Source organism: Melitaea cinxia, chromosome 27 (genome assembly GCF_905220565.1).
Source record: "Melitaea cinxia chromosome 27, ilMelCinx1.1, whole genome shotgun sequence".
NCBI lineage: Eukaryota > Metazoa > Arthropoda > Insecta > Lepidoptera > Nymphalidae > Melitaea > Melitaea cinxia.
The window spans coordinates 3515689-3537789 of NC_059420.1; the positions used below are offsets into that span (position 1 = coordinate 3515689).

Below are 22101 nucleotides of genomic sequence, written 5' to 3' on the forward strand. Positions count from 1 at the left end.
TAAAAGTTGTGTAGACTGGTACAGTTCAATGATGTTAAAATTAACCATGAACTCTGAATGGTCACTATGGAAAAAGAAATTTTGTGAATCATTTACAAACAAAGGATGGAACCAAATTACCTATGCTTTATCATTCAAGTATAAAGACGGATCATTGGTGGATTATGCAATAAAGAAAGAAAAACTGCTCCTGGAAATGCGAAATTCAATTGATACAGGTACTTTGATAGACCTAATTGTAGCAGGTTTGCCCGAGCATGTACTAAACAGGATTGATAGAGAAACGTTGCAAGATACAGTGGATCTTTTTAATGAAATGAGAAAATTAGAATATTTGACAAATAAAAAAAATACATTGAACTACAAAAAATATGGAAACCCAAGAGGTTTCCCTGGAAATGAAGGAAAAGGCCCATGTAAAACTTGTGAAAGGTTAAATAAAGGGATTCGCTACCACCCCGAATATGCTTGTTGGTTTAAAATAGAAGAAGATGACAAAAAAAAAAGAGAAAAACATTAGACACGTAAACAATTCAGTCATAGAAGCAGAGTTACATGAAACTGAACCAAAAAACTAATAGTGACACCATTAATAAAAGTCAAACTATTATTAAATAATACATTAGAAGTTTATGGAGTGTATGATTCTGGTTCAAATGTTTCTCTGATTACATTACACATACATTACAGCCTATGCAGTCCACTGCTGGACATAGGCCTCCACAAGTTTACGCCAAAAATAACGTGAACTCGTGTGTTTTGCCCATAGTCACCACGCTGGGCAGGCGGGTTGGTGACCGCAGTACTGGCTTTGTCGCACCAAAGACGCTGCTACCCGTCTTCGGCCTGTGTATTTCAAAGCCAGCAGTTGGATGGTTATCCCGCCATCGGTCGGCTTCTTAAGTTCCAAGATGGTTGTGGAACCTTGTTATCCCTGATTATCTGATTAGTTCCAAGTTATTAAAACTAAAAGGCAAAGGAAACAGTTTGAATAAAGCAAGTTTAGTGACAATTAATGGTGTCAAAAAGACAAGTGGTTTGACGAACATAAAAATAAAAATATTTGAAATAGAAGAAAATGTACAAGTATATATCATAGATGAACAAAATTTCAAATATGATTTTTTGATTGGATTAGACATGATAAAGAAATTCAAATTAATACAAAATGAAGATTTAGAAATCACTCAAAAACAAAACTTGAATAAAAAAATTTTTGAAGACAGTGTTTCAAATATAAAAATAAATAAAGAAGAAGATTCTTTAGATATAAATATATCAATAGAAAACAAAAATATGGAAGAATACAATATTAATTTTAACGAACATGTTAAAGAAGAAGATTTCAAAATAAAAATAAATCATTTATATGAATATCAGAAATCAGAAATAAATAAATTGATTAATAAATATAATTCAGTTTTTGCAAAGAATAAATATGACGTTGGAACTGTTAATGGATATGAAGCCAGAATAGATTTATTAATAGAAAAATACTGCGCTAAAAGACCTTACAGGTGCACGATAGAAGATAAAAAAGAGATAGAAGAACTAATAGGAAAATTATTAGATAATAAACTTATAGAAGAATCCTGTAGCCCATTTGCTGCACCTGTCTGTTGTAAATATCAAAATGTAGATACTACTAGCTCCATCTAGTTATACTTTCTGTAGTGTGAACTTTGTTTCAATAAAATTAATCTCTCTGTCATTCGTTAGTTAGTCGCAGCCATAACTCGTTGTTTTATTTTACTGTCACTTTGGCATTTAAAAAAGAAGAAAATAAAAGATCAAGATTATGCATAGATTTCAGAGACTTGAACAAAATTGTAGTACCAGAAGCTCAACCATTTCCGTTAATAGAAGACTTAATTACAAAGACAAGAAATTGCAATTATTATTCAACTCTGGATATAAATTCAGCATTTTGGTCTATTCCATTACGAGTAGAAGACAAAAAAAAGACAGGATTTATAACACAAGAAGGACATTTCCAATGGACTTGTCTACCGTTTGGACTGAAGACCGCGCCAGCTATTTTCCAAAGAATACTTAGTAACATTCTAAGGAAATACAAACTTACAGATTTTACAGTAAATTATATAGATGATATTCTAATATTCTCAAAAACTTTTGATCAACATATATATCATCTAACACAGCTGTTAAAAGCAATTAAGACAGAGGGATTTAGGTTAAAGTTTCAAAAGTGCATATTTGCATCAGACTCTGTAAAATACTTGGGTCATATAATTCAAAATAATACTATAAAACCAGTGAAAGATAATCTGATTTCAATAAGAAATTTCCCGATTCCAAAAACACAAAAAAATGTAAGACAACTATTAGGAAAAATCAATTTTTACAATGAATACATACCAAGGAGTGCGATAATATTAGATCCGTTACACAACTTACTTAGGAAAAATCAACCATTTATTTGGTCTGAACAATGTCAAAAAGCTTTTGAGAAAATCAAAAATATTCTATGTACTCAACCAGTGCTAGAAATTTATGATAAAGATTTACCGATAAATATTTACACAGATGCATCTATAGAGGGTATTGGAGCTATTTTAAAACAGACACAGTTAAATGGTAAAGAAAAACCAGTAGCTTACTTCTCTGCCCAAAAGAAGAAAAAAGCTATATATTTGGAATGCTTGGCCATCAAAGAAGCAGTGCAATACTGGCAGTACTGGCTGATGGGAAAGTCATTCACAGTTTATTCAGATCATAAGCCACTAGAAAATATGAATTTGAAATCAAGAACTGATGAAGAACTGGGAGACTTAACATACTACCTATCACAATATGATTTTAATTTAAAATATGCTCCAGGAAAAGAGAATTTAGAAGCGGATTGCCTTAGCAGAAATCCTGTATTAGAATCAAATGAAAACACAAATGAACAATTAAAGATAGTAAACTTGATTAACGTGGAAGATATTAGAATAGATCAGAATAATAATAAAGAAATACAAAATAATAAAGAGAAAATAATTAATAAACAAGATATTTACTATAAAAAAATTAGAAACAAAGAAAAAATAATTTTATCAGAAGAATTCAGTAATAAACTTATAAAAACTATACACACGAATTTTTGTCACATTGGAATAAAACAAATGCAAAAGACAATAAGTCCACTATATACAGCAAAAAATCTAACCAAAAATATAAAAAAAATATGTACAGAGTGTGAGGTCTGTATAAAGAATAAATCAAGAGGACAGTACAAATATGGATTGATGTCTCATCTGGGTCCAGCCACAAAGCCATTTGAAATAATGTCTATAGACACAATAGGTGGTTTTGGAGGTTCAAGATCTACAAAAAAATATTTGCACTTGCTAGTCGATCACTTCAGTAGATATGCTTTCATTTTAACTTCGAAAACTCAGAGTGCTAATGATTTTATTAAACTAGTCAAAAATTTGTCAGAAACAGAAGACATTAGTATACTACTTACTGATCAATATCCAGGCATTAATTCAAAAGAGTTCAAAGAGTTTTTAAAAGGCAAACAGATAATTATGGTGTTTACTGCGGTGAATGCTCCATTCTCAAATGGTCTAAATGAGCGATTGAACCAAACACTGGTTAATAAAATCAGATGCAAAATAAATGAAGATAGAAGTAAGAGGGCCTGGACAACAATAGCACATGAATGTGTCAGTAAATATAACCAAACTACTCACTCTGTAACAGGATTTTCACCAAGCTATCTTTTATATGGTACGGATTGCACGGTTTTACCTAAAGAATTGAAGCAAGAAAAAACTCAAAATGACTGGGTCAGAGATAGGACAACAGCATTTCAGAATACAATAAAATCACACAATTATAACAAAAAACAATTCGACAAAAATAGAAAAAACCATGAATTTAAACTCGGGGACATGGTGTATGTGGAGAACGGCAACACGTTGAATAGAAGAAAGCTAGAAGAGCTGAAAATTGGGCCATTTCGGATTATAGAAAAGATTTCAAAATCAATATATAGAATCGACACAGGACACAAGAAAACTGAATCAAATCTTTTTCACGTTACAAAGCTTATTCCAATACAAATAACAGAAGAAGAAGAAGTAGCAGATGAAGAAACAGAAGAAAAAAATTTAATCATGTAAACATTACTTTCAAAGGGGGGAGATGTAAAGAAATACAGTGTTATTTCTTTAAATTCTATGTTATCTATTCCCGTTAAAGTTTTTAAAAATAGACAGAAATGTCAAATTAGACGTTTATGAAAATTATAATTTAATTATTTCAAACTTAAAAGTAAAATCGTTTAGAAAATAAAGAATAATATAATAATAACTGTGAAGGAGGGAATAGTAAACTTTTATTGTCGTTTCTTTATTTTCAGGTATGTTTTAAGGTAATTTTAGTTGTTAGTCACGTGATTTAGTAAATTTTAACAATAAAAAAACCTTTATTTTCAGAGCAACACAACATAGTTTTATTTGTTCACCTTCATAGTCCATAATATAACCTTATATATATATTCATGATTATAACAATAGTTTTAAATTTTTAATTATTGCATTATGATGATATAGTTTTATTGATTGATATATATGTACAAATTTTTTAAAACTTATGTGATTGTATTTTTTAATCTATGAAACTACAAAGGTTATGTTTATTTGTAAGATGTGTATAGGAACCATTATAACTATAAATTATTTACCAAATAAATAACTAATAAATATTTATGTTAAAAAAATTGTGTAACTCTTTATTTTATAGTATACTAAACAAATGTAATGTGTAATGTTACCGACCGATGGCGGGATAACCATCCAACTGCTGGCTTTGAAATACACAGGCCGAAGCCGGGCAGCAGCGTCTTCGGTGCGAAAAAGCCAGTACTGCGGTCACCAACCCGCCTGCCCAGCGTGGTGACTATGGGCAAAACACATAAGTTCACGTTATTTTTGGCGTAAACTTGTGGAGGCCTATGTCCAGCAGTGGACTGTATAGGCTGTAATGATGATGATGATGATGATGATGATGAAACAAATGTACATTATAAAACACTTTATATAATATAAATTAATGAAACAAATAATTATTAATTAAATTCATCAAAAAGTTTAATTTTAAATGGAAAACAAAAATTAGGCATGTTATAAATTCTTATATGATATTATGAACAACACCATTGTCAGTATGTTTTTTTAAAAGAAAAAATAATAATTATAGTTTTATAAAAGTAAAAAAAAAGAACTTTATACTCTCTAAAAACTATATACTAAAAGAGCCAATAAAACCTTTTTATACGATTATTATCACTATATAACAACTATTTACACTCATTAAATGTTTTTAAATGCAGAACATACTTACTTTGTATTACTTTAATCACAAAGTAAATAATTACAATCACGCTTGCGTTAAAAGTGTGTTAACAGAACCGGTTATAAGAGAAAATCATTTTCATAACAATTCACGCTTTTGAGTTTATCTTGCGCGGGTTTGACATTTGCTGTAATTATTTAACTAAAATAAGACTAACTGTTTATTTTGTACTATTAAAAATATGATTAATTACTTTTTTAGTAGCCAAATAACATTACTAGCACAAAAAACGCGCTTGTTCTATACAAAAGATGAAGAAAAGTGGACGACAATATCAACCAAGTCGTAACCTACTAGATTATTGCATAAAACTAAACAACTTTATAACTATATTACCATTTAATAATACAATTTTAATGCATTAACTTACCGAAAATATATTTAAAAATGGCCTTTAACGCGAAATTAGACTTGTTCACAGTAATACTAACGTGATAAATAATAAAATTTTCAACAAATCGTGACGTCCGAAGTCTTAACAAACGGTTCTATCATAGAGAAGTTTTCTTTTTTTTAATGTCAGTTGACAGTTCATAACTTCACAGTGTTTGTTTGCTTTTGAGTTCTTGTATTTTAGCAATACTTTTTTGTTAAGTATTAGTAAAATGTGCAAATAATTTCTTGTTAAAACTTATCCGTCTGTTATATGAAATTCTCATTTTCAAATTTAGTCTGTATTCTACAGCTTAGGCCTCTTTCTTCTCTTAGGAGAAGAATTAGAGCTTAACCTACCACGTTGCTCCACTGCAGGTTGGTAAATATGTTCCCCACTTTTAGAGACGACCGCTATCGGGTATTTATGATAACAACTGGGACCAACAGCAACAACTTGCTCTCCGAGGCACGGGGAGACCCACAAGGACATCCATACCGGACATCCCAAGCGGGAGTCAAACCCGCAAACCGTCGGTGTTTTAGGCAACTACTAGCAGCACTTACTACAAAGGAGCGGTTATTCTTGTTTAACTAGGGTAAAATATATTATTAATGAATGCAATAGTAGCATATTTATCAATAAAATTAGGATGATTCTAAAATTAAATGTGAATATGTAAATGAATGAATTATTAAATCCATAAAAGAAAAACATATTAAGAGTAACATTAATTACAAAAAATATAATCCACAGCTTTTATCACACACAATATAAAAATTTATTTTTTATTAAAATCACCACACCAACTTAATAAGAAATAATAATCTGTGATCTTGATTAGCTTTGTGGCTACGGCAGAAAAGAATATAGCCACCACCTCTCTTCTCATGGGTTTCGTTATAGGCGACTAAGGGATAACACAGTTCCGCTACCACCTTGGAACTTAAGAGGCCGACCGGTGGCGGGATAACCATCCAACTGCTGGCTTTGAAATACACAGGCCGAAGACAGGCAGCAGCGTCTTCGGTGCGACAAAGGCAGCCCTGCGGTCACCAACCCGCCTGCCCAGCGTGGTGACTATGGGCAACACATATGAATTCACACCATTTTTGGTGCAAACTTGTGGAGGCCTATATCCAGCAGTGGACTGTGATAGGCTGAAGTGATGATGTGATGAATCGTGATAGAATTATATCGTTGCAATTGTGCTGGTCTGTAACATTCGTTTCGTCTATGGTCGCATTCCACTAAGCGACTGCAACGACCACAATGCCTTTTCTATCGTTGCACCTACAGCCCGTGATCACCGAGAGAGATCGCTCGACGTCATAAATGACGTCACCACATCGCGCCCGCTTCGCTCATAAAATGTAGGTGGGTCAGAGTTGGCTTTCATCAAAACGTGGCGAGAACTAAAAAAAAAACTGTCAAATGTTTATGTCTCATTTGATTCGGCAAAAATGAAAACGATAAATTCCTGGGAATCTCTGTTGAATTAAGTTTTACGCCAATCTCTCTCAATCAGCTCTATGTTTTCCCCATGCCGCTATACGAGCACACAGCTGACACCTGATAGCGCTCAAATACGCGTTCCACTTATGAAACTCGCCCACAACGCCCGCGTTTTTTTTACGTCAGTGGAACCACGTCAGTGGTCACCGGATTCGAAACGGCAATTTCAGCGGTTGTGTCGTGGTCGGGGGCATTGTGGGTCTTTAGTGGAGTGCGGACTATGTCTATTACTGAAACGTCAAAGCAGTCAAAAATATTTTTCAAACGTGTGCTTTTGCAATACAGTATCTTAAAAAAAACACTGCAGTAATAGGATCAAATCCTATTTTTGCAAACAGACGGGACACACGCAAAAACAATGGGTCTCGCGGAGTGCGGTATACCTGACGACAAATTACCACAATGCTGGTCTGACGATATACGGATGAACGCTTTATTTGCGCCTTTTCGCCTAAAATCCGCGAATCCTGAATCATGGGAGATGAAAATGAAGTTCTGGTCGGATATGGTGAGACAATGGTGTCGGTTTAAAGTTGATCCTATAGTGTCGGCCTCTGATATGAAGTTTGCCTTCCAAAGGCGGGGACGAACTCCAGCGTGCATCGAAATAGTTATCGAAGAAATGTATCGGTAAGTCTAACGTGCATTAATTATTAATTACCGCATGATAAAAATATCTAACATTAAATATTTTCCATTCTGAAAATTGTGGTATTGCCTAAAGAGAAAGATTCATTATTAAATTCTAATAGTGTTTTAATTTTTTGACATTTAAAGATATTCCTTACATAAACAAAAGATTGTCAAAGCATTCTTATAAGAAAAGTTAAGAAAATAAAGTCTTGTTTCTGATTATATTTAATAGTAATAAATAAACAATAATTAATGTTTAAATAAGTACATCTATATATTATTTTGATCCTCTTTTATTTATTTGCTCTTCTAGTAATGAGAATGTCTTATAGGAACTGTCAAATGTAATTGTTTTTTATGTAGGTAGAATGAGACAAAGACTAAATGTTTGACCAGTTGTGAATAATGCTATTTGATGGATTATGATATCTGACAGATAAAAGTTTTTGATTTAGTAAAAATGTCTTCACTATCAAATTTCATGGTATTATTGAGATGTATTTGCAAAAATTATTCTAAAAGTTATACTTTGCTAATTGAGGTGAAAGAGTTTCTAATATTTATTACAATATTATGTATATTCACCAGAATGTTCATTGTTTTGAAATAAATATTAATAATTTTAGTGTAAACACGAGAAGGAAAAAAATTGTAACTCCAAGTATCCGACTGCGCAAAGTAACGTAAACGTCTCCTTTCTGGGTTATGGTATTCGCGTGTATAAAAAAATCCCACAAACAATTTTGGAATTGTCTCAACATAAATTTAAAGTTTTTATTGAAAAGAGATTAATAGATAAAGCGTATTATTTGGTGCAGGATTACATAGTTGATAAAGCTGTGTGGACTTAGTGACGCTGTATTTTATGCAACATGTTACTAATTTTGTACTAAAACACAGTTTATATATTATTTTTAGAAGAGTAACTGCGGAGTTTCTTATCCATTCTTCTCAACAGAATCTACATTCTGAATCGGTGGTAGCTTGCTTTTACAAATATAATAATCATTTTTAAAATTTTAATTTGTAAAATGATGATTCGAAGGTGCTCATGGGGCCTATTTGAATAAAGTTGTTTTTGATTTTGATTGTGAATGGCCTTAGTCGACCTTCTGCTATTAAAGTCAAATCATAACTTACTTGCAAAAAATAAAAAATATATATATCTAATATAAAAATATATAATAATATAAAATTCAAACATCACATAAATAATCATCATCAAAAATAATTTTGAAAAACAAACAACTGAAAAAATTATAATAATTTTGAGCATTAACTCAGTTTGGTTACTTTTTTTTCAATGTGTATCGTCTCACAATGTTCATTTATATATATCTGAGGGCATGGTAGTGCCCCCGCCAAGACGAGCCAAAAAAAAAAAAAAAAACGAAAAGCATTACCTATCTTTTCTAAAAGCGCTTCGTCATTTTTTTGAACCCTCATAACTTGGGTTTGGATTATACCAGATAAACAAAATTCTTGGGATATGATGTTATTAGTGGACTTATTAAACATATAAAGTTTCAATTGTATAGCTCTTCTACTTTAGATTTTATTGATATCTAAAAAACTCCGATTTCGTCACTCACTGATCAAAATTCTTAGAGTACTTCCTGAAGTCCCAGAAAGCTGAAATTTGGTATGTAAGCTAGTATTAGTACACAAACAACAAAAAAATTCTAAAACATGGAACTTTTACCCCCCAACCCCTTAAACTAGGGGATGGAAGTTTGTATGAGACTTCTGCAAATTTTGATGCTAGAGGTCTGAAAATTCATATAGGGATAAATTTTTCACCTTACGTGACGGTGGCGAAACGGCCAAGCCACATATTTTGACTAAGGTGTAGAGTTTGTGAAGTTAGGGCTTGTACAGTTAGGGCGTGTAGAGTGAGAAGCTTGGCTCTACATGAGATCTGATAACTTTTTGACGGTGTATATTATTACAAGAACTTTGTTGTAATTTTTGTTGTTTGTTTAATTCTTTAGAATGTCAATTCTAGTACAGATCTAAAATAAAAAAAATGGTTGTCTGTAAAGTTGGTTTACGGACGATAGTTTAAAGTGACGACATCATAACAAAACATTTCCTCGGACACATAGGCCAATAAAGTGAAAGAGAGGTAGCTGCGGCGCAAGCGTACAATGAATGTAGTGGGAGTCACCCTTTTGTGTGCATGCGTTACATTTTTCTTTGTACAAATATGCTTTTAAAATAAGTTTTATTAATAAGAATTATTTTATAAAGTGTAATATATTTTTTTTTTGTTTATATTTATTTATATGTATATCTATTAACAGCTTTTGTCTTTTATTCCTAGTGCTTTAAAGTAATATATATTTAAAGTAATACATAATATGATAAAATATTATATTACCTAATTTATTAAATACATACATTAAATGTTAAAAGCATTCTCAACCTTTTACAAAAGCAGATATAATTTTTTTTTGACGTACTTTACTGTTTTGAGTAAAATAAATCATTATTTCATTTAATCAAATCATTATTTATGCTTATATTAGAAGTAACGCGTGAGCGTGCGTGCGTCCGTGCGTGCGTGCATGCGTGCGTGCATGCGTGCGTGCATGCGTGCGTGCATGCGTGCGTGCATGCGTGCGTGCATGCGTGCGTGTACGTGCGCGTACGTGCGTTATTTATTTAAATATCTCCTTTTTATATAGATATACAGACGTAATCCAGTTTTAGTTGCTATATAGATATGAATTAACTTCCTTGATAACACTTCCTTATTTAAAAATACATTGGCTAGGCAAACTTGCAAATCTTTTGATTAGAACATCCATTTTATCATCCTTGTTAAGATTAAATTATATTTAAATATACAATAAAAAATCCGGGTTCATTTCCTGCTTAGGATGGATTTGTACAAATATTACATTTCGGTTTGGATGTCTTTCCTTGTGGGCCTCTTCACCTTGCCTCGTAGAGCAAGTTAAGTTGTCGGTTCTGGTTGCTATCATAAATACCTGATAGCGATCGTTACTCACATTGTAGCGCCGTGTTGGATTAAGCTCTGTCCTTATCCTATATGCAGAGAGAGTCCTATGTCCAGTAGTGGTATGCTACAAGCTAATCTTAATTAATAAAATTTGACTAGCCCATTGGTGCAGTTTGTAGTGCTTTCTGTTCCTGTGTTCGAAAAAAATATATAGTTATAACAGTCGTCTGTTACCTGTAACACAAGCTTTAAGTTGCTTACCGTAGGAACAGACGACCTTGTGTGTTTGTTATAAGATATTTATTTATTTATAATCAATTACCGAATTAGTATTTTCTTTATTATTGCAGTTCAGGTGAATTATCACCTTTGTCGAAGTACCAGCAAATACTACACAACGGACCCGAGGGCTGGGTCCGCTGGGGCGCTAGGCTAGCCTTTAAACCGGCTGCTTTAGCTCTTACAGCGATGACATCGTTCCTGCCAGTGAGAGAAACGACAGACTCCAATGGTCTTCCTAAAGCTAGTATAGATTCAACGCAGCGTTTCGTCCTTGAGAGCGCTGTAAAGGTAATGCTTTGTCGTTATTTTCATATTGGCTTTACGTTTAAATTATCTTTTGTCATATGTGATTGTCCATTGACGACGCGTTGGCACAACGTTCACAGCACTGGTTTGTGGCTGTTGCGCTGGCGGTTGCGGGTTCGATCCCCGCACATGGCAAACATTTGTATTGACGATACAGATGTTTGCCGTGGTCTGGGTGTTTGTACAGTCCTTGTGGGTATCCCCACCGTACCTCGGATAGGTTATCACGTAGACCTGATTGCGATCGTTACTCATAGTAGGGAACATATCCGCCAACCCTAAAACTTTTTTTTTTTTATATAACTGGATCGGCAAACAAGCGTTCGGTTCACCTGATGGTTAGCGATTACCGTAGCTTATAGACGTCTGCAACACCAGAAGCATTCCAAGCGCGTTGCCGATCCAATCCCCAATTCCCCCCAGGAGTTCTGGTCACCTTACTCACCAACAAGAACACAAAACTGCTTGACAGTTTTTTTATGTAGCTGTGATCTTCTGTAAGGTCGAGGTCGACCCCAGTTGGGCTGCTCCATATTTTGAGTAGGAAATTTCCTACCCTACCTGAGCTGAACTGTGGAATCAAAATATAAAATTGAAACTTACTATTCGTATTGGTACAGTAAATGATGGTATACCTAATCTACTTATATTTTACACTAGCTGCTGCCGGCGACGTCGTCTGCGTGAACGCTATACAGCACCAAAAATACCTACGATTATACCTTTTAAAATAACATTCATTTACCCGTCTCTTCTTTACATTTCATATCTACAAAATATCTCATAGATGGCGCTGCTTTAAAATTGTCTCGTCTACTTATATTCATTTAATTATGTTTATCGGCTTAGTTACTTATATTTCGTGATTTTTATAGTGTGAAGCTAGCTTATATAGCATGGTTATTAACATAATAACAACAACATTCAAATATGCGTCGTTAGATTACACGTTGTTACAGAATGCGTTGAGGAAATAAAGGTTCACTGCTCGTTACCGGTAGGTGATAGCATGATAATATGTAGCCTACATGTTGACCCGTCTTAATAATATTCGTGCCAAATTTTAAGTAAATCCATGCGGTACTTTTTGAGTTTATCCCGGACATACATACAGACAAACAGACAAAAATTCTAAAAACTATATTTTTGGCTTCGGTATCGATTATAGATCACACCCCAAGTATTCTTTTAAAAAAATATTCAATGTACAGTTTTGACTTTCCTACCATTTTATTATATGTATAGATAAGCAGACATAGCGACACCCAGCGTCACTGTTCATTATTGTTTCAAAAAATTTCACAGCTCATATTTTTTTTCCAGGATCAAGCCACAGATCTCCTAAATAACTTTCCAGTTGGTCAAGAGCGCATCGGAACAATAGAGGAACTTATGAGAGCCAGTGGCTACACTAATCGTGAAATATTCGAGGTGCTATTAGGCTACCTGGTGTCACAGGGCATGGCTGTCAAGAGCGGAGATGTGGTTAAGCTGGGTAGGTATTTTTGGCTTATTAAAAAACTAGCTGATCCGGATAACTTTTTACTTTTTAATTTGATTGTCCTTGACCTTGTTCTAATTAGTAAGAAATAAGAATTGTTTGTTCGTCAGTAAAAAATATCTAACTACATATATAGATTTCGTTGAAATTTAAATGAGACTATGCAACTAGCACTAGCAGTCGATTTAAAAAAAAAATCATCAATATTGGGTTTAACCATTAATAATATCATAAACAAAAAGTTAGTTAGAAACTAGCACATAACAAGCACTGTCGGACAGGTTTAAAATAAAAGAAAAACATGCAGTCAAATTGAGAACCTTTCCTTTTTTTTTTATTTGATAAAAAAAATTCAATAAATATTATTACTTCCAGCGGAGTCTAACAAAAAAGTGTCACCGGTGAGTGAAATGGACGAGGCGCTAGTGAAGCTGATGTCGGCTGCGACAAGACTGTCGGGCGACGCGGAGCGACTGTCGCGGGAAGTCGAAGTAGCGGAGAGCGAGGCGAGGTCCGCTGTCAAACTGGGGAATAAACTTGCGGTGAGTGTTGTATTAGTAATCAATATTTTTAATCATAAGTATTGAGGTAAAATTTGGAGCAGCCCGACTTGGGCAGTACTTCGATCTTACAGAAGATCACAGCTAAACAATACTGTTTTGAAGCAGTGTTGTGTTCCTGTGGTGAGTAAGGCAGAGAGCTGGACAGGGTCGGGGTAGGGTCGGCAACTACGGTGAATTTCACTCATTATAATGAAATAACTTTTTCGGATTTTATCGCGGCTTATTAAGTTTTTTAGATGTAGATGTAGACGTCCCCCCGTGACCATGGTTGCTGTAGAGCAGGGGTTCCCAAACTTATTTTGTCTACTTTGCTTTGCCCCCTTTGAGCAAGTTTTTTAATTTATATTAGTTGATGTTCACAAGTTGTAGTCGAGAGTCGAGAGCTCAGTCGATGTCTAAGAGTCCTTATAGATTAAATTACAAATCCATCCAAAGCCTCTACGCAACGCCACCATTTTTTTTCTCTTACCCCTTTAGTACTGCAGCGCCCACAAGGGGGCGTTATCGCCCACTTTGGAAAAGGCTGCTATAGAGTATCCGAAACGCCGGGCATTTAAAAATCTTAATAAACCAAGATAAAATCTGAGAAAGATGCTTTTTTTTTAATTTTGTATTTAAATGTTCCAATTTTGATAATTGTTATATCAATTTTTACTTTCTGCTTCTTTTAAGTAATAGGTATATTGTTATTATTTCTTATTTTTTCCATTGTTTTGCTGTCAGTTTCCCCAATATAAATAGTTAAAATTACATGTCTCCATTTATTTTCTATATCAATTCTATTTTTCCAGGCCAGAAACCACCTCCGTAGGAAGCTAAAACTGCAACAACGTCTCGAAAGATGTGAAGCAGCGTTGGATAATATCAAGGAGTTGTTACAGCAAGCTAGAAGCACAGAGATCAACACAACAGTTGTGGACACGTACAGGTATATACAAAATTTATCTGCAACTTTGTCGGCAGACATAGCCACCCCCTCTCTTCCCGTGGGTGTCGTAAGAGGCGACTAAGGGATAACACAGTTCCTCTACCACCTTAGAACTTAAAAAGCCGACTGGTGGCGGGATAACCATCCAACAGCTGGCTTTGAAATATACAGGCCGAAGACGGGCAGCAGCGTCTTCGGTGCGACAAAGCCAGCACTGCGGTCACCAACCCGCATGCCCAGCGTGGTGACTATGGGCAAAACTCATGAGCTCACGTTATTTTTGGCGTAAACTTGTGGAGGCCTATGTCCAGCAGTGGACTGTATAGGCTGTAATGAATTATCAGCAGACAAAATAGCAATTCTGTATTTTGGTTTTTGGCCTTTGTCCAGTTAAAAAAAATTATAAAGTACACTTATGACACGTCCAATTTTGCGAGACTAATTTCTTGGTACGCGTGGGACTCTGGGTGTAATATTAGTTTTTATATATAGAAAGAAAGAAAGAATATATGTATTATTTCTATGTATATTTATCAAAAAAAAAAAAAATTAAATATATATATATAAATTCGCCAAGTGTGGAAAACGACTAGTTAATAAATATATTTACTTTATAAGATACATGTTTGTTATAGGAAAAGTGCCCAAGCCATGAAAAAGACCATGAAAGACGAGGGCCTAGACGAGGACGCCGTTTTCGACACCATGGATAATTTGAAAGAGGTGTGTGTTCATTTTGAATAATTAAATATATATATATTTATTTGCATAAATAAATATATATATTTTTATCTTTTATATAAACCATATTGTACAAGTATGATCTAAATGAGCCTAAAAATAAATATAATTAATTGTGTTTGCTAGCAAACGAAAAACCCGACTTCAATTACATCGACAAGTAATAATACAACGTAAGTAGACGAACAATTAACATACGCACTAGTCGTCACTACGATTTTCGAGGGTTTCCCTCGATATCTCTGAGATTCCATCATCAAATCCTGGTTTTCTCATCATAATACCACACCTGAGATATCTCCTTTCCAACAGAAAAAAAGAATTATCAAAATCGGTTCATAAATGACGAAGTTATCTCCGAAATTAATACCCATAAAATAAAAAATATACCGTCGAATTAAGTAACCTCCTCCTTTTTTTTAAATCGGTTAATAAATGTAAGTTTTGTTCGTTTTTAAAATTAGACTAAAAATGTTTATTTCAAATATTGATAGGTACTTTATAATCGACCTACCTATTAATCACGTAATGGTTTTTAGAAACTTTTTTAGGGGGGGTGACCCTTTGGTGATATGTGGTGAGGCTTTGGCTACCGATACTTATTGTTCAGTATGTGGTCTACCCCATACTGAAAAATGAGGTTTATTTTTGTGTTTTAAAGTTTATTATTATCAGAATATAATTTTATACATGACAGGAAAATAAAGAATCTGCAAATACATTACAGTGTGATACAGTAATAATTTAGTTATAAATCTATGATTTTATTTGAGGTGATGGATAGCTACAATGAAGTAGAGAAAGCACTGAGTGGCAACCTAGACGACCTAGATACGACCGAGCTGGAGCAAGAGTTGAACGACCTCTTATCGAACACTGGCAACACTGGTGGAACTCCGGGCAAGGAGAAAGCGGGAAAAAGTATATGTAAGTACAGTAATACCCCGGACTTACGCGATAGGTGGGACTGAGCGCTATTCGCGTAAGTCGAATTCGCGTAAGTCGGGGTACAGTTTTGCATATAAAGACATACAAAGTATGTTTAATTGGGACTGGAGACTAAATAAAATACTAATTTAGGACATAATTAGTATATAATTCTAGCTAATATGATGATAAATTTTTATTTTTGCATCATAGTCTTTAATAATGTTAAGTTTACACTCCAAAGATAATGTTTTTCTCTTCTTGTTTAAAGCAAAAGAGTCGGTTCTACTTCGTTTGGATGCCATAGTTGTACTTAGTAAATATCTCAGGTCGTGGCACAACGCACAAAAAAACACAAAATCGTAACTTATGTACCTACGCGCCGATTCCGCACCACACGCCTGTGCCTGTTGTAAACTGAACGAATAATAATGCGGGTGGGGGGAGTCAGAAACAAACGCCGCCACTTGACTTTGACTGCGCGGCGTTCAACCAAAAACGAATAGACGAGAAAATTAAATCGCGTAACTCCGAATTCGCGTAAGTCGAGGTAGCGTAAGTCGGGGTATTACTGTACTGTTATAAGCATACTTATTTTTTTTAATTTTGTCTATAGCACACTCGTTTTTTTATTCAATTCTGCGGTTACCACATTTTAAAATTACCTTCTAAAATAATCGAAATAAACTAATAATTTAATAATTATTTACCTCCCGTAGCGACAAAACTCCCATCCCCACCGAGCGATCTCCCAGAGGGTACAAAGAAGAAATCTGAAAGAGAATTTGTGTTTGACGGCGAGGAACAGATGCTCGCCGAGCTGAACAGTCTCGGTTTTGAAGAAGCTAGTCCGGGGAAGGTAGCTGTAGCTGTAGGTAAGTGGTATATTATTGTTGACAAGTTTGTTGGCGCAATTTATATTGGCCCTTTTTCCTGGGGTTGTGGGTTCAATTCCCACCTGGAGTCCGGGTGTAATATGTGACACGATTGTGGCGTGGCGGTGGACTCTGCCCAGAACACCCTCGAGGTGTGCCCGATATGGGAGGCGCTGCGTCGCGATCTGACGACAGTCCTCGCAGGGGACTTGTCACCGCCGAGCATCATCACCGCGATGCTTGGCGAGGAGGAGTCCTGGACGGCGATGGTCTTCTGCGAGACAGTAATGTCCCAGAAGGGGAATGACGAGCCGGTGTGACGCTGACGAGGCCTCCGTCCGCAGACGACGAACGGGGGTGCGTAGGAGGCGCTACTAATGCGCCTCCAGTAACGCCCCTTTGCTCGTGTCGGGCCGGGATGGGAACCCGGTCCTGCTAGACGGCGTCGTCGGGATTGTTCAGAGATGAGCCGGACAGTCCCCATGGAGAAGTCTGGCCTTTTCGCCGAGACCAGCCTGTCTCTCGAGGGATCCTGTTGCCTGCAGATCCGGGGCCCTCCAATTAAAGCGGCTGAAGGCTTCCGCAGGGGTTTAGTCGGATGTAATATATGTATTTATATATATACCATTTGTATGTATGTGTATCGAAAAAAAGATTTAGCTATATCAACTGACTGTAACCTACACAAAATATCACTAACTCCTATAAATGTTACTATTTATCCGACATTAAAAAAGATGAGGTTCAAGATTAGACTATGTTTTTATGTGTGTTACATCATAATTTTTACTGGGTGCAACGATTTCGATGATTGTTGGTTATTCGAAAGCTAACTTGTGTCGCGTGGTCCCATTTTTTGAATTAGCTCTGACGAGTACTGAGTTATCCCTAATAAATAATGCGTATTTAATTTATATTGATTATTTATAAATTAATAAAAAAAATTATATATATAAAAAAATTTATATAAAATTTTTTATATTGATTAGTTTTTATCACGCATAATGGACCACCTTTGAGTCTAAATGCGAAAAACCGAGCCCAATACAATACAATACAATATTGATTATTTTATTATTTGTCGATCTAAATTGATGTCTGATGACTTTATTTGTATCATAACAAATAATAATACTCTTTATTGTACACAACAACAATCAAAACAATAACATATTGTAAATAAACAGTGTACAAAGGCGACCTTATCGCTAGAAGAGCGATCTCTTCCAGACAACCTTTGGGCATATAGGACACAGCGTAGTGAAAGCGGTAGGGAAGTGTACACAGAGAAGTGACGATTAATGTCACCTAGAATGTTATCAATTACAATACAATAATTATTTACAGAAGTATCAACAGAATCACCGAAAAAGGAGGCCAAAAAGGATAGGCCGTCTCAAGCTTGGTACCCACCGTCCAAAGAGTGCCTCACCTCCGATACTTGGTCGAACGAAAGTTTGGACAAAAACTTGGCAGATATGGCCAAGCAGTACGTGGAGTTGCGACAAGATGACAGGATACACCCTGGTATGTTTATTTATTTATTTGACTTTTCGAGCTTGGCGTAAAGCGCCAAGTCAAATGCTATTTACTAGCTGATTAGTTGAACTTTGTGCCAATTTTTGAAGTGAAAACTTTTTTAGCCGCGGCGGGCAATTTTTTGGTAGGGGAAATGTTATGGGTTCGCGTCACCGACATGCAAATTTTAATACTTAAAGTTCCAAGTTTTCACTTTTATCGGTAGTCTCTATACCTGTCAATTTATTTTTTCGTGATTGGATCGTTTTTTTTTAAACCTTGTCTTGAATGTGTGTGAGCTGTGTGGCTACGACAGTAGAGAATATAGCCACCCCCTCTCTTCCCGTGGGTGTCGTAAGAGCCGACTAAGGGATAACACAGTTCCACTACCACCTTGGAACTTATAAAGCCGACCGGTGGCGGGATAACCATCCAACTGCTGGCTTTGAAATACACAGGCCGAAGACGGACAGCAGCGTTTCGGTGCGACAAAGCTAGCCCTGCGGTCACCAACCCTCCTGCCCAGCGTGATGACTATGGGCAAAGCACATTGTGGAGGAATATGTCCAGCAGTGGACTGCAATAGGCTGAAATGATGATGATGATGATGTCCTGACAATTATGAACACCGAAAAAGAATTATCTGTTTCGGTGCATTCGTTCGCGGACATACATTTAAGTGATTATTTTTTATTGAAATAGATTTATTTAAACTTTTTTTTGGAAACTTCCATAAGGTGACAAGAAATGGACAAAGAATAAGCAAGCATGCGTTGCAAAAGGGAGCTTTGTCGCTGATACGGTGATTTCTAAGCTACCTTTAGGTTCCAATGATTTGTAGAAATTTTTATTTCTTAATACCGTATAATATATCCGCCAACCCGCATTGGAGTAGCGTTGTGGATTAAGCTCTGATCCTTCTCCTACATGGAGAAAGTCAAAAGATACTTAAATTTAATAAATTACAGGTTGAGTGGAACACATTACAACAATTTTATTATGTTAAAAAATTCGTTTAGAATATTTAAAGTAAAAATTACGAGAGATTTAAGAGAGCGTTACGAAAGGTGTGATCGGACGAGGCGAACGGAATTCGAGAGGGAGATATAGATTAGATGGAGCTAAAGAAGTGTTACTTTAATCGTATAGTCTTAAAGCATTCCCTACTATAAGTAACGATTGCTATCAGGTGTACACGAATCGAATCCGCTACCGTCGGTGTTTAGGCGCCGCCGACACGGGATACGCACCATTACACCAGAGCGGTCGTCAGTGTTAAGTATTTTATATAAAATAATATGAAATCAACCCCCCCCCCCCCCAGGCCAACCCCTTAACGTAGACTTCACGACACCCCCGAGGCACTACGGGGCACAGTTCCAGGTTCAAGATCATGAGCCAGCGGCCGGTGTGTGGCTCTACAGCAGTAGGGACGAGCTAGGAGCCAGCACAAAATATACCAGGTAGATGTTTATTTTTAACTGCCCTAAAACCTGGACCAGACTTAATGGCTTTCTTCATAGCTCGATATACAGCGGGGTGTCCATCGAACAAAAGTTCACAAATATGTTGTTGTAAACATAATAGTTGGCAATGTTTGTTCGTTGGCGACTCAGCTTAAGGGCATTTTGTGAAGTCTATGGTGGCAAACAAGTCTATGTTCACTCTGATGGTAAGCGCGTTGCCGACCCTATCACCGACCCTCAGGAGCTACCAGCACGCATCACACCTGGTACTTCATTTATCATTTACCAAATCTAAGTCTGCTTGAAACCGGAACCAGCGCTACCGTCTGTTTTAATAAGCTGTATCCTATAACTCTCTATAAGGATTTACTGATGTAGGGCAGGGAATATCCGGCTCAAAATCTGGAGCAGCCTGGTTGGGGTAGTACCTCGAACTTACAGAAGATCACAGCTAAATAATACTGCTTTCATACAGTGTTGTGATCCTGTGTGAGTAAGGTAGCTAGCTTCTGGGGACGATCAGGGGTAGGGTCGGCATGGCGCTTGCGATGCTTCTGGTATTGCAGGCGTCTATAGGATAAGGTAATCGCTTAGCGTCAGGTGGGTCGTACGCTTGTTTGCCATCTTAATATTATAAAAAAAATCGTGTGGTGTCGTGGGACACCAGATAGGAATAAAGTTCCTTCTTATAAAATATTAATTTCAAGTTCTATTCGAGGTATAAAGAAAATAATAATTTGGGTATACATTTTCTATTATGATTTTTTTTTTCGATAAAAAAAAACTACCTCACAAAATTATCTTAACACCTTTATTTTAATTACAATTTATAAAAATATTTAATAACTATCGAATACTATAATAATAATAGCAAAGTGCAATAATAATAACAGTCATCACGTTGACTATACATTAGACACTGTATACCCATCATACATAGACTATACATAAAAATCTTACGCTTTTTTTTAACGTTACGTACGTTTTTTGTCAGCTAGGACATCCCTCCGTAACGCCCCATACGGAAATTCGTTCCAAAAAAAAATATATACATACCCACCTCGGGAGGTACAGAAGGAGGTAAGAGGTACAAAACCTTAAAAAAGATCATAGTCAAATGAGACCACATTTAAGTAGTTTTAATCAAAATTAATCAAAACCCGCCTGCCCAGCGTGGTGATTATGGGCAAAACACATGAGTTCACGTTATTTTTGGCGTAAACTTATGGAGGCCTATGTCCAGCAGTGGACTGTATAGGCTGTAATGATGAATCAAAATTATTAAGACATAAAATACAAAAGTTTATCTCTTCAACAGCTCAGAGAGCCCAGGCAAGTCCGGGGGCAATTTCCAAATGGCTCCGGGGGGTGAGAGGAAGAAACCAGACCCTTGGCCCAAAGACGACAGCGTCGAAGACCTGGAGCGGAGACTGAAGAACTTGAGAGGTTTTAATATATAAAATGGTTTGTGCCTTCATTTAGGGAATAATAGGGATAATAGGGATTATGAAATAATTGCAGTCGGTTTTAAAGATTTTTATGTATTGTTAGATTCTCGGGAATTAAGATTCGATGGTTTCTATGGTTATTGCTTATGTTTGCTCTCAAATCGATGTCAATATTAGTTTCCTTTACTTTATGTCTGTTGTTATGGAAGTGAACAGTATAAAATACTTATAAACTATTGCTATAATTTTTGACATATCCCTGTAAATTTTCCATATACACGAAATAATTATAGTAAGAAAAAAACATATATATAAAAATAATAGTAAGAAAATTAGAAAAAATTCTAATTTCAAGTAGGCTTCAAAAGCACTGAACCGTCATTTAAAAAAAAAACATGTATTTTGAAGTTATAATTCAAAATGTAAATATTACCATCTCAAAATGACAAGTAAACAATAAAATATGCGTGTAACAAAAATAATTTTAATTTCTTTAACCGACTTCATAAAAGAAGGAGGTTCTCAATTGGTTTGTTTTTTTTTCTTTTGCTATTTTAATATATGTATATATATAAAACGGTTGTAAAGTTAATAGCAATATTTTGTAAATAATGTAAAAATAAATCTTTAGATAGATAATAAAAAAATTATAAAGTAGATAGTAATAAAAAATAATTCGAAAAAGTGAAAAAA

The 22101-nt window shown here is 35.3% G+C and overlaps 1 protein-coding gene across 1 annotated transcript; it reads left to right on the top strand.

The window, feature by feature from the left end:
- The first annotated feature begins 7483 nt into the window (after positions 1-7483).
- On the top strand, positions 7484-21641 carry LOC123666744 (charged multivesicular body protein 7). Its single transcript, XM_045600799.1, has 11 exons — positions 7484-7885; positions 11204-11423; positions 12765-12936; positions 13318-13484; positions 14297-14433; positions 15069-15156; positions 15948-16101; positions 16821-16976; positions 18324-18503; positions 19819-19957; positions 21279-21641. The coding sequence occupies exons 1-11, from the start codon at positions 7614-7616 to the stop codon at positions 21418-21420; spliced, it is 1827 nt and encodes a 608-aa protein (XP_045456755.1). The 5' UTR covers positions 7484-7613; the 3' UTR covers positions 21421-21641.
- Positions 21642-22101: the final 460 nt, after the last annotated feature.

What these genes read in the sequence shown, in the direction of transcription:
- LOC123666744 (XM_045600799.1), top strand. Translation starts at nt 7,614, where the DNA reads ATGGGTCTCGCGGAGTGCGGTATACCTGACGACAAATTACCACAATGC. An exon ending in GTTATCGAAGAAATGTATCG is followed by an intron (nt 7,886 to 11,203) that starts GTAAGTCTAACG and finishes TTATTATTGCAG; the next exon opens with TTCAGGTGAATTATCACCTT. An exon ending in CGGAGATGTGGTTAAGCTGG is followed by an intron (nt 12,937 to 13,317) that starts GTAGGTATTTTT and finishes TATTACTTCCAG; the next exon opens with CGGAGTCTAACAAAAAAGTG.